Source organism: Primulina huaijiensis, chromosome 14, assembly GCF_012295235.1.
Source record: "Primulina huaijiensis isolate GDHJ02 chromosome 14, ASM1229523v2, whole genome shotgun sequence".
NCBI lineage: Eukaryota > Viridiplantae > Streptophyta > Magnoliopsida > Lamiales > Gesneriaceae > Primulina > Primulina huaijiensis.
Window position 1 is genome coordinate 19,836,393 of NC_133319.1, and position 13,837 is coordinate 19,850,229.

Genomic DNA, 13,837 nt, shown 5'->3' on the forward strand with positions numbered 1-13,837 from the left:
TTTTAGTGAAAAGATAGTTAAATGAAAAAAAATGCAATTTAACATACTAAGAATTTGAATTGACTAATAATACGAGTTATATGATTAAAAATAGAAAACGTATAAATTATGAGACCAAAATGGCAATTCTATCAGACTAAGGTATCTTTAAATCAACATGAAAGTAAATTAACACAGGTCACACTTTAGGAATGGCTAAAATCACAATATTGTGACAAAAACGAAATCTATACGTTTGTGTTAAGAGTCAGAAATCAAAACAAAGATAACTCATTTGGAACATGGAATCCTATTTTCTTAAACCTTAAAAGAGGTCTCTTTCTTCAAATCTAAAGGAGGCAGGCAATCTTTGTAATGTAAATGCAAGAAGATTGATGATATTGTTACTTCTCTTTCTGTCTGGTGCATGGAAATTGAAGAGATGCAGTTGAATGAGCTTCTTCTTAAACTCTTATTCTCCCACTCAGAGCCTTGATCATTCCCATTATCAGGCAGCATAGTCGTTTTACGCGACCCCGGAAGTATACAGTTGCATAATGAACCTTCAATAGCAAAGTGCAGATATAAGCTACAGAAAACTTTAATCATTCAAGTAATATAATTGAAGTTTTTGACAAAATGGGATATAATGTGAAATAAGTAAGATAAACAACCCATTCTTGCAAGGCGATTAACCCATTTCGGGATCCGGTTTCTTGTCAGCTGGTGGCATATGTCCTCGGAGAAATGGTTGCAGTTCTTCACAATCAAGTGATAAGTATCACCATAGTATTTTCTTGATTGGCACTTCAAGAATTCCCTGACTTGATGCGGATTCAAGTACGTTGTTCCCATGTAAATCGACTTCCGAAATCTAAATCCAGGACAATGCCTAGGCTCAACTTCAAAGATACCACTTGTGGGATAGTCAAGTGCTCCAAATGCATATTCGACCCCGTGCACTGTTACATACAGCAAGCGAGCAGTTAAAGTGCCAACTGCAAAATGATCAGTAAATATGGCAAGAATCATGAAAATGTGCGTAAATTTAAGCCGGCCTACCTTCTAAGCCAGAGTGAAAGACGCCAATGCCAGCCCAACAGAAATATTCGTTCAACGGCGTTAAGTCGTATACGTTTAGATACACTGGAGCTTGGCCAGGAATGTAGTTTTCAAACTCCACACGAGGGAACACGCAAAAGCTCGAGGCAGACTCGCGTTGCATATTCAGAGGAATGATAGATCGCCACCCAACTTTGAATTTCGACTTCATATTTGGCTGTGGAGTTAGGAATGATTGACTAACCCGTTAGAACCTGTGATAAAGTTTAACATATCATTAACTTCACATGAAGCAATCATTTCAGTTTGCTCAAATACAAAGTATATTCATGTTGTTACGCATGAATGACTCAAGCCATGTCTTAGATCACTGATACCTACCCATTTTTCTTGGTCATTTTACTAAGATAAAGCACCATTTCCCACGAGAAAGGGACAAATTTACTAAAACAAGCGCATACCCTTTAGGCCATACCCGAGAGATAACTTTTCACCATTACCAGCCTAACACCTAAATCCGAGCAGGTTCGGGGTGGACTCGGAATTTAATAGAGCAACAGGGATGGGGTGAGAGAGGTGAGCAGTCATCTTGCATTTGCATAAATGATAAAACTACATGAAATTTCAACTTTTCCATTGTGGCAAAAGAATCCCATATTCTATCATCTATAGTTCATGAACCTCAAAAATTATAATGGAATCAAGAAACACAAAAACATCAGATTGTTTAAATTTAGAACAAAAGAATGTGTGAACTTCTAAACCCAAATTGAAATCTTGAAACTTTTCAGCCGGGCAATCATAAAAAGAAAAAAAAAAAAGAAAAAAAAAAGAGCATACTCACTCCAAACCTGCCTTAGTAGAAATCAATAACAAGAGTACTATCAAAGAAAGAGAAGAAAGTGAACAAAGCAACACTTATTACCTTACAGAAAGGTGGCACACATTCTCAAACCAGAAATGGATGTTCCACTACACAAAAAGGCCAATTTTTTTCAAAATAAAGGGTGGAGAATACATCATACATGTGCCTGAAACATGCACATTTTTTGGTTCTTTTTATCTTTTTAAGGATAAAGGGCAATGCTGAGAAACGGAGAAGCACAAATTCAGAGCCCACAAGTGCCCTTTTTGTTCATTTGACATGAAGAAGAAAAAGAAGAAAAGTTAAAAAGGGGGAAAAAGTTGACTGGTGATTTAAATTTTATTGTTTGACTTGCTAACTTCCATGTTTATGGCAGATAAAAAGATTTGATTTTGATCCAAATAACAGCACATTTAGGCAGGCCGTGTTATAAGATTAAACTCAAAGGGTGCATGCAAGAATCAGATTTAATTTGTTTTTTCCCTAAAAGATATAGTAAAGGTCAAAGGGTTGTTTGAGTTGAAGTAAAATATTTTTTCAGATTCATTTTTAAAAAGAAAAAAAATTTTGACAAACAGAAGCAATGGGTTGTACCAATCAATCAATTCACTAAAAATATTTAATTTAATTTTCTATTTATTTATTGTGTATTAAGATTGATACGTGGACCTAACTCAACTCCAAAAACTAGATCAGAAGGAGATATTGTCCAAATCCATATATGCAATTATCAGGGTTTTTATTTAACCGGACAACTAACACACTCATCTTCTCGCACAAGAATGAACATTTAGAGTTTTAAATTTACAAATGACCCAACTATAGGCAGAACGGGTTGTCCAACTATGGGCAGTCCAATTGGGACTTGGACCTAACTCAACTCAAAAGCTAGCTCAAGATGAGAGGATTGCCCAATTTCACATGTACAATTTCCATGGATTTTATCTAATCAATATAGGATTGTCACCTAACTTTTTTCAAAGAAGGCAAATAGAAATTTATTTGACCATTTTTCATCGAAGGAGATCCTCTCCTCTACTTCTTGTTCGATTCCATAATATAATTTACACAATTTGTTTTGCTTAAAATAAATTACTTAATTATTCATTTTTCGGTTGGATGTGCAATTTTTTCAAACACTCATAAATAATGATAAACTTAGTATTATAATCAAGTACATAAACATTTCAATGAGATGTACATTAACAATCCACCAATTTAGATGCTTGAAAAATAGAATAGAATGGTATTTTTTTTATTCATTTTATAATACATTAATTTATTTCAATAATACTTATCTATATTAATAGTAAAACTTTAATAAAACTATGATTTTTGGTATGAATTGGTGTTTAATGTACTACGATATTATATGATTAAGTTCATGTCTTGAAGCAATTATTTAATTTAATTGATTTTTTTTATTGTGTTGATATTTAATTAATAGTTAATTGATATTTAAACTAGCAAATATCTTTGATTTTAATGGGCTATAGGCTAAACGATGTCTTGATTCAGATAAAACATGAAAATAAATCGAAATAAATAGATGTTATATATTTTGGATCCATTGGTAGTTTTAGGATTTAGCGCATAGATAATTATAGTAAATCACAATTTATAATTTATTGTAATATTTACGTTAGAATTTCCGATCACTTCAAAAAATGCAAAACTGTGTCAAGTTTTATCTAACAAGAAGAAGTGATCATGGGAATTCTAAACCTTTAATCACTCCTCGGCGCAGCCGCCGGAGGACGCACCTCCAACTGGATTGGCGTCGCTACACCATAGTCTTGGCCGGAGTGAAATTTTTCGCCAGGACCTTGTTCATGGGATTCGCCACCGACTATGCCTTCCTTGTGGTGAGCCGCTTTTTGGCCGGCATAGTCGTCGGCTACGCACGGATGATTGCGCCGGTGTACACGGCGGAGGTGGCGCCAGCTTCATCCCGGGGCTTCCTCACTTCTTTTCCGTAAGTGTTCAGTTTTGGTATATATGTAGTAACATTCTACCTTAATCTTAATTTACTTTACTATGTTTTTACTATTTAGTTTTTTTTTATCGCTTTTTTAATATAAATTTTGTTGTGCACATGATTAATCTAGTAAAGACATGGAAAATATTTCTTAGGTCATTTTTTAGTTTAGCTGCCCGAAAATAATTGGGAGAGACATTAAGTTTACGAGCGACACTAATTTAAATTAATAACTTGTTACTGCTGTTTATATGCTGCTAAGTTATTTGTCTAATTATGCATTCTCAAAGCTCCCAACATATCTAGGCTGTAGATTCATGCTTGGACTCGGTGCAATTCACTCTCAACTCATAGCCCTCGCCGTCCTCGCCATGCCGGAATCCGGCGTTGGCTTGTAATGCAAGGTCGACGAAGCCAAAGGACTAGTGCTCGACAAAACCTCCTATCTTTTCGGCAAATCCGTGTTTTCCACCCCACCCCGTCGTGCACCACATCCTAATTTGCGGTCTTGAGATACAATTCTTCCAACATGCAAGTGGTATCGACTCTGTGGTGTTGTATAGCCTGGAGATCTTTGAGAAGGCGGGGATAAAGAACGATATGGCCGTTAAGGCGACCGTTGCTACTGTCTAGCATGGCTGGGTTCATTCTGAGTCTAGTGGGCCTCGCTACTGGGCTGACACAGATCATAAACTATTTTGGGCCGTATCAATGTGTAGCCTTTTCCTCAATCGGGTTTTTCCCCCAAGGCCCGGAACCCATGGTGCGGTACGGGAGTCGCAGCCAATCGTGCCACCAGTGGGGTGATTTCTATCCTTGAGTGAGTATTGGAGGGACATTCTTTTTGTATGCTGGGATTGCTTGTGTGTCATGGTGAGACTCGAGGGAAAACGTTGGAGGAAATGGAGTCGTCGTTCGGGACTTTCTTCAGGTCGAGGACGACGACGAGAACGTTAAAAGAAAAGAAAAAGAAAAAGAAAAGCGAGAGCAATTGACAAGTTCAAGTAAACGCAAACAAATTTGATAAATTTAAATTTTGGATTTGAAATTAAATTCCCGGCTAGATAGATCCCAATTCCCATACATTTTGTTAATGTTTAAAATGATTAAATCGAATACATTTGAAAATTGCATGACTTCTGGTAAAAAAACGTCTCATTAAAAAAATTAAACAAAAAAAAAGGATCTGTCAGAAATATTCGTAGCATGTGATACGTGATTCTTTCAAATTTTTAAATTTTATTATAACCAACGTGGCAACCTCTTAATTTTTAATAAATATTTATTTGTTTAGATGTATATTTTTTTATTTCTTGTATAAAAATAATACTCCAGCTCATGATTTGACGTAGTCAACTTATTGAACAATTTAATTTAAAAAATAAAATTGCGAGCCATGTTGAACTTAGTTTTCTGTTTTTTTCCCAAGTTAAGCTTCTACATATTCATTTACATAACCCATTCTTAAATTATCCATTTCATTTTAATATTGTCCATTTTAAATTAATTATATCCTTAATTATGCAACTTGTTTATAATAAAATATATTTTGAAAACTATATATGCAACACCTAATTAGTCAAGTAACTAATATAATTGAAAATATGAATGTCTAAATCAGACATGACCTACTAACCTGATACGGTATAATCCGAAAAAAACCATGTTTGGTATGTCTAAAAATATATATAATTAACAAATATTGCCTACATTTTTATATATTGTATGTCTAAAAAAAATATTTATTGTATATTTATATCATAAATTTTATAATTTAATATTTATTTTGAATATTTTTTTATTTTTTAAACAATTGTTTATTTGATTTAGTAAATATATTTTATTTTTCTACGATTAGACTTTCAAATTTAAATCATATATATGATAGAGATTTTGTTATTATGTGTTTAAATTAATTTTATTTAATTTTCTTTAAAAAATTTAAAAATTTCAAGATAGGGTTGTTTCGGGTTCGAGTTCGGGTTGAGAGTTTTTGAGTTGAATCGGGTTCGGATTGAGCAATTTTTGAATAATACTATTGTTCAACCCGACACAACTCACCTGAATTGACACCCCTAGTTGAAAATCTGTTGGAAAATTTTTTTTGGTAATTTTACGAACACAGACATAAAATTACGCTTTGATTTCTTTATTTATATGGGAAAAAATCAATAAGAGTAAACTATACATTTATTTATTTTTTATGAAAAATAGTTTGTTTGTCCACTAACTTGTTCATCTTTTTTTTGTTTTGGTATACTAATTTTTCAAAGTTTGGTAATGGTATGATAACTCTTAATTTTATGTTATTTTAGTCCAATTGTTGATGTGGAACTAAAAAATGTTTATGTGACGTCGGAAAATGTTGACTTGACATTGAAAATTTCTGAATTGTCATACGTCACGTCAACGATTAGATCAAAATAATCGAAAATTAAAAGTCATTATATCAAAATCAAACTTTGACAAGTTAATAGACCAAAACCCAAAATTGAAAATGTTAACAGACCAAAAAATATATGTGTGTGTGTGTGTGTGAGTGTGAGTGTGTGTATTAATCAGCATTTTATATATATTTGAGTGTGTGTATTAATCAGCATTATGTGTGTGTGTGTGTGTATTAATCAGCATTTTATTTTATTTTTTTCCTCCTGATATTAGCATACGTAGTCGGGAGACGATGAAGTTAATATTGAATTAGTCAAAAGGTCAACATTCAAATTGGCTTTATTGCCATGGAACCGTTGGGAGGCTGGATGGACTACTGCCATGTCCCATTGCAATATATATACAATTTTACTCCTATCCTATGACGATCGAATAAAAACCATACCACAACCCAAGTCGGTTTAAGTATGCATGGCCGTGCTTTTTTTTTTTTATTACTTGCACGAGTTTGTTCAATATTTTTTATAATTAATTTGATTTATTTAAAATGAGTGTCATTTAATAATTGTGAAAATTAATTAGATTAGAAATAAACTAAAAATTTCAAAATTTTGAATGAAGATCATACCATAATTGTAAAAAATAATGAGATATTAACTATAATATTGAAGGCAAAAACTTGTGTAAAACGGTCTCACGGGTCGTATTTGTGAGACGGATCTCTTATTTGGGTCATCCATGAAAAAGTATTATTTTTTATGCTAAGAGTATTACTTTTTATTGTGAATATGGGTAGGGTTGACCCGTCTCACAGATTAAGATCCGCGAGACGGTCTCACATGAGATCTACTCGATATTGAAACAATGAATTTAAAAAACAGAAAACAAAACAAAGTAACATAACATTACACATATTCTATTACGAAGAAACTTAATAATATAATAAGTCTGAAGCTTGGAATCAAATTGAATCTGATACGTGGCGTTGTTTTAACAAATTTTTCCTTAGTGGCTTTCGCACACATAGAGGTTATTGGTTTCCAGCCTATATATCATCTTCAACTCAAACTGAGCTAAGAAAAAGAAACATTTAAATTCCAGAATAATAATGAATATAAGGTTCTTATTTGGAACTTTTACAAAACATAAAAAGATTTATGAAAGATATATCAAAGAATTTAAACAACAGAAAATTTTACTGAAATACCTTTGAAACATAAATTCATAAAAAATCACCCATAAATGCCTTAAACGTCATTTCTCGGCTAAGCAGGCTGAAGGACTACAACATGAATTTATTATTTCTTGGTTATTCGAACTTTGTGTTTACCATTTCCTGGTTCATCTTTTTACCTTATGTTCTAACCAAATATTCTTATATTTCATTAAATTCTAAAAATTTAAATAAATCTTTTATTATCTCAATTTCATTCCAAGTTACAAATAAATATAGATCATGTTATAGTAAGGTAGTATGATTTAGCCCGAATGAGTTAGCCTGTCATTCAGGCTAATATATGAAATATAAAAATTAAAAACTGTAAATAAAAACAGAAAATAAAAACAATAAACTTATCTTCAGGTTGACACCAAAAAAATATAAAGAATAAAAACTAAGCTAAGTAGCTTTCAAACAAAATTGTCATCTTGTCATTTTTGCATCATCTTATTCTATTAATTAGATTTTAACAGCGAAAAATGATAGATTTTGTCTAGTAAGTTTGTTTTTTTGAGTTTTAGTTATGTAACTTGTCACGGTTTGGTTTTCATCCGATAACTTTGTTTTTGTTTTTTGTGTTCTGATCGTTTTTCATCTGAAGTCCCTAAATCTGTTAAATTATTTATTTAAAATTGATAATATCTTACATAACTCGACTCGTATAACAAGCAAAGGTAGGTTTAATTAGAGTGATATCTTGTCTGATATGTGAAGAAAGGATGACTTGAACATATGATAATCTTACGATTCGGTAAATTCACTGTTTATTTATTAAAAGTTTACGTGTGTATTAAATAATAGATTTTCGCTGCATGTTGTGTGCTCGTGTTGCCAACACCCGAGCACAACACTATATTCTGATACACACACATTAATTCCGGCGATACAATTTTAGCACAACACTATATTCTGATACAACACTATATTCTGATACACACACATTAATTCTGATAACTAAATCTACTCCGTAATATTTGTTTTTTTAGGCAATTTCAGCTCTTCTTCATCATTGCACCGATGTGTCCAATTTCACATAAACACTCATAAAAAAAAACCAAAAATGTCACTTAAAACTCATTTTTGAAACACAAAGACCAAAATTGTTGAAAATGTGAAATATTTGTGTTGAAAATTATAATGTTGAATGTTGAAAATTAGGTAAAATTAGGTGTTGAATATTGAAATTTGTGTGTGATGATGAAGGTAATGATGTAATTTATTTTTGGATTATTTGTAAAGTTTTTCTATAAATAGATCTCTCATTTGTGAAGAAAATTACAATTGAGTTGAGAGAAAAATATTATAAAATGTGTAGAGTGATAATTTTGAGAGTTTGAGATTTTTACTTTTTATCGTAAATTTTTACTTGTTCACATCACGTTATCAGCACGAAGCTCTAAAAGTCCTCCAGATTTTTCCAAGCTCCAAAACAGAAGAAAAAGGTAACAAAAGTAATAATATTTATTTTACCGTTTATTTATTTATTGTGTATATACTTAATATATAATATAATGTTATAATAAAATAAATTTTTCAAAAACTTGTTATAAATCTTGGGAGGACGTTAAGACGACATCCCATACTCCCGGTAAGGGATACGACAAGTATAAAAATTTATAAGGTTTTTTTTTAAAAAAATTCTTATGACACCTCATTATAATATTGTGATATGATATACATAATTATTTAAAATATTACTAATATTATATACACCATATTATTACCATAAAATTATACAAATACATATATTTATTTTCTTGTACACCAACGGTCATAAACGGTAACAAAACGGCTAGCTTTTGTCCTATAAATATGATCTCACAAACACATTCAATCACTCCAATTTTCTCTTCTTCTCTAAAATTATTCTTCATCAAATTTTTGAAGAAAAAAGAAGATGGCTTTCTCAAAGTTATTTTTAATTATTTTGGTTATAATACTCACGAATCTTGTACTTATCGGAGAATATCCTCGTCGTGTGTTTTCTTTATTTTTACGAATGCTTGTATTTGTTGTTTATCCATTACTTTGTATTGTAATATTCATTAACTAATAAAATGCATCATAAATTTTTTTTTAGTACCACCATGTCAAACTTGGCAAAGCTCGAATTTGTTGCACTCGATATTACGGGAAAAAATTATATGCCATGGACCCTCGATGTAGAAATGCATCTTGAGTCATTGGGTCTAAGCGAGACTATTAAAGAAAATGGTATATCTTCATCACAAGAAAAAGCAAAAGCTATAATATTTTTGCGCCGACATCTTGATGAAGGTTTGAAATGCGAATATCTCATCGAAAAATATCACATGGCTCTGTGAAAATTATTAAAAGAAAGATTTGAACATATAAGGGAAGTTATACTTCCGACCGCCCGTGATGAATGGAATATGTTGAGATTCCAAGATTTTAAAAAAGTAAGTGATTACAATTCGGCGATGTATCGAATAATCTCGCAATTAAAATTTTGTGGACATGAGGTTACGGAATCGGAAATGCTTGAAAAAACAATTTTCACATTTCACGCATCAAATATAACTCTACAGAACCAATATAGAGTGCGTGGATTTACAAGATATTCTGAACTTATCGCCTGTCTTCTTGTGGCGGAAAAGAACAACGAGCTATTAATGAGAAATCATCAGTCCCGACCCACTGGATCAACAGCATTTCCAGAAGTAAATGCTGTAAGTAAAAATGAATTTAAACCTGGAAACAAAAATCAAATTCAAAGACAAGGTTTTGGTCGAGGTCGTGGTCGTGGACGTGGTCGTGGACGTGGTCACGGTCGTGGTCGAGGCCGTGGTTTTCAAAACAATCGAGATAGTTATTTTTATAACTCATCTCAAAAGGACGTCACGAACCACCCACTGAAAAGGCATCAAGAGAACATGAGTGTTGATGAAAATCACTCGAAAAGATTTAAAAGTTCTTGTTTCAGAGGCACTCCAGGACATTGGTCTCGTATTTGTCGAGCCCCCGAGCACCTTTGCAAGCTCTATAAAGAATCGATAAAGGAGAAAGAAAAAGAGACCAACTTCACTGAACGCAGTGACCGTTTGAGTAATTCAACTCATTTTGATGCTGCTGATTTTCTGAATGATTTTTTTGGAAATGATCAATATGTTGGTGGGATAGAAATGAAAAATATTGATACTGCAGATTTTCTTAATGATTTCTCTGAAAATGAACAATATACTGGTGGAATATAAATATACAATAATTTATTTTTCTTGTATTTCTATGATAATGTTTTATAGTGTGTTATATTTTTAAATATGTATTGTATTGTATTTTATTTTTATAAATATATTGTCAGTAATTTTATTTCATTGCATATTTTTTTTTGAAGTACACATGGAAAATGCTATGAACCAAGCTGAAGTTTGCATACCTGATAGTGGTACAACGCACACTATCCTCCGAAATAAAATATATTTCTTGGAACTAAAACCAACAAAAACAATGGTGAATACAATATCAGGTCCTGTAGACTTGATTAAAGGATGTGGTAAAGCACAATTTTTGTTACCTAATGGTACAAAATTTTTTATCAATGTGCTTTGTATTCACCACAATCGAAAAGAAATTTGTTGAGTTTTAATGATATATATTCCCATGGGTATGATACTCAAACAATGAATGAAGAGAATAAGAAATATATGTGTCTTACCACATATAAATCAGGATAGAAATATGTGATTGAAAACTACCAATGCTCCCTACTGGATTGCATTATACACATATAAGTCTCAATGAATCAAACATAGTAGTTGATAATTCTTCAATATTAACTAATTGGCTTGATCGAATAGGACATCCTGGTTCAACAATGATACGAAGAATTATAGAAAATACACATGGTCATCCGTTGAAAGACCAGAAGATCTTTCAAAATAATAAGTTTCAATGTAAAACATGTTCTCTTGGAAAACTTATTATAAAACCATCACAAGCCAAAATCCAAACTGAACCACCAATGTTTCTTGAACGTATTCAGGGTGATATTTGTGGACCAATCCATCCACCATGTGGACCATTCAGATACTTTATGGTATTGATTGATGTCTCCAGCAGATGGTCACATGTATGTTTATTGTCAACTTGAAATGTTACATTTGCAAGATTACTTGCTCAAATAATAAAATTGAGGAATCAATTTCCAGATTATACAATCAAGAAAATTAGACTTGATAATGCTGGTGAATTTACTTCCCAGACTTTCAATGATTATTGTATGTCTATGGGAATCATTGTTGAGCATCCTGTTGCTCATGTACATACACAGAATGGATTGGCTGAATCATTGATTAAACGTCTGCAAATGATTGCTAGACCAATGATTATGAAAACAAAGCTCCCTATTTCTATATGGGGACATGCAATTTTACATGCTGTTGCATTAATTCGCATCAGACCAACTGCATATCATAAATACTCGCCATTGCAGCTTGCATTTGGTAAAGAACCCGACATTTCTCATCTGAGAATTTTTGGATGTATGGTGTATGTGCCTATTGCACCACCTCAACGAAAGAAAATGGGACCTCAAAGAAAGATTGGAATTTATATCAGTTATGATAGTCCATCAATCATTCGATATCTTGAACCTCAGACAGGCGACGTGTTCACAGCACGTTTTGCTGATTGTCATTTTAATGAGGAAATCTTCCCAATGTTAGGGGGAGACAAGAAACATACCGAAAAGAAAATTACATGGTATGTATCATCATTGTTACATCTGGATCCAAGAACACAACAATATGAAAAAGATGTACAGCAAATTGTGCACTTGCAAATAATAACAAATCAAATACCAGATGCATTTACAGATGCAAAAAGGGTAACTAAATCATATATACATGCTGTAAATGCTCCTGCTCGAATTGAAATTCCAAAGAAAAAAATTTAACAAAGTCATGATGTCGTAAAACGCCTGAAACGTGGAAGGTCAGTCGGTTCCAAGGATAAAAATTCTCGAAAAAGAAAATTCATAGAGAAACACAATGATCACAAAATAGATAATGATGTTCCTGAAGAAACACATTATGATCACAAAATAGAGAATGTTATTCCTGAAGAAACACATGATGATGAAAATGTTCTGTCAGAACCACAAACTGACGAGAATCACGAAGTCTCTATCAATTATATTAATACTGAAAAAATATGGAACCGAAAAGATATAGAAGAAACTGATGATATATTTTCTTATAATGTGGCAGTCGACATCATAAATGATAATGAAGATTATGAACCAAAATCTTTTGGTGAATGTAAAAATCGGCAGGATTGGATAAAATGGAAAGATGCCATCCAGGTTGAATTAGATTCGCTAAATAAACGTAATGTTTTTGGACCTATAGTCCTTACACCTGAAAATGTAAAAACATGTTTGATACAAATGGGTTTTTATTCGAAAACGAAATGAGAAAAATGAAATAGTAAGATACAAAGCACGACTTGTTGCACAAGGTTTTTCACAAAGGCTTGGAATTGATTATGATGAAACGTATTCTCCCGTGATGGATGCAATTACGTTTCGGTATTTGATTAGCTTGGCGGTATCTGCAAATTTAGAAATGCGTCTTATGAATGTTGTTACAGCTTACTTATATGGATCACTTGAGAGTAATATATATATGAAAATCCCTGAAGGATTTAAGATTCCTGAAGCACAAAGTTCAAAACCCAAAGAATGTTATTCTGTGAAATTACAAAGATCATTATATGGGTTAAAGCAATCCGGCCGATGTGATATAATCGGCTAAGTGATCACTTGATGAAAAAAGGATATGTAAATAATGCAATTTGCCCTTGTGTTTTCATTAAGAAAACAACATCCGGATGCGTAATTATTGCTGTATATGTTGATGATTTAAACATCATTGGAACAAATAAAGAAATCCAAGAAGTTGTGTCATACTTGAAGGAAGAATTTGAAATGAAGGATCTTGGAAAAACAAAGTATTGTCTGAGTTTACAAATTGAACAAAAAGAATGTGGAATATTTGTTCACCAGACAAATTATACAGAAAAGATCCTTAAATGTTTTAATATGGATAAATCAAATCCTTTAAGTACTCCAATGGTTGTTAGATCATTAAACATAGAAAAGGATCCATTCCGTCCATGTGAAGATGATGAAGATATTCTTGGTCCAGAAGTACCATATTTAAGTGCTATCGGTGCCCTTATGTATCTTACAAATTGTACAAGGCCTGATATATCTTTTGCCGTAAATTTATTGGCAAGATTTAGCACATATCCAACAAAGAGACACTGGAACGGAATTAAACATATATTCCGTTATCTACGAGGAACGACAGACTTGTGACTTTTG

At 32.3% G+C, this 13,837-nt stretch overlaps 1 protein-coding gene and 1 pseudogene across 4 annotated transcripts; one reads left to right on the forward strand and one right to left on the reverse strand.

Moving 5' to 3' along the window:
* Nucleotides 1–190: 190 nt before the first annotated feature.
* Nucleotides 191–2,168, reverse strand: LOC140956813 (deSI-like protein At4g17486). Of its 4 annotated transcripts, none has more exons than XM_073413686.1 (4): nucleotides 1,967–2,168; nucleotides 1,042–1,295; nucleotides 654–941; nucleotides 191–542 (listed from the first exon to the last, which is right to left on the reverse strand). In XM_073413686.1, the coding sequence occupies exons 2-4, from the start codon at nucleotides 1,250–1,252 to the stop codon at nucleotides 298–300; spliced, it is 744 nt and encodes a 247-aa protein (XP_073269787.1). In that variant the 5' UTR covers nucleotides 1,253–1,295; nucleotides 1,967–2,168; the 3' UTR covers nucleotides 191–297. The 4 variants fall into 4 exon arrangements, with proteins under 4 accessions (XP_073269787.1, XP_073269788.1, XP_073269789.1 ...); XM_073413687.1 differs by lacking the exon at nucleotides 1,967–2,168 and adding an exon at nucleotides 1,886–1,925; XM_073413688.1 differs by lacking the exon at nucleotides 1,967–2,168 and adding an exon at nucleotides 1,806–1,869.
* Nucleotides 2,169–3,234: 1,066 nt separating this feature from the next.
* On the forward strand, nucleotides 3,235–4,879 carry LOC140958073 (putative polyol transporter 1; annotated as a pseudogene).
* The last annotated feature ends 8,958 nt before the right edge of the window (nucleotides 4,880–13,837 follow it).

Bases quoted from the DNA above. Each gene is read 5' to 3' on its own strand.
- LOC140956813 (XM_073413686.1), bottom strand. From the start codon at position 1,252: ATGAAGTCGAAATTCAAAGTTGGGTGGCGATCTATCATTCCTCTGAAT. The intron at 942-1,041 runs GTAGGCCGGCTT...TGTATGTAACAG, and splicing joins CTTTCACTCTGGCTTAGAAG to TGCACGGGGTCGAATATGCA. The intron at 543-653 runs GTTGTTTATCTT...TTGCTATTGAAG, and splicing joins TAATCGCCTTGCAAGAATGG to GTTCATTATGCAACTGTATA.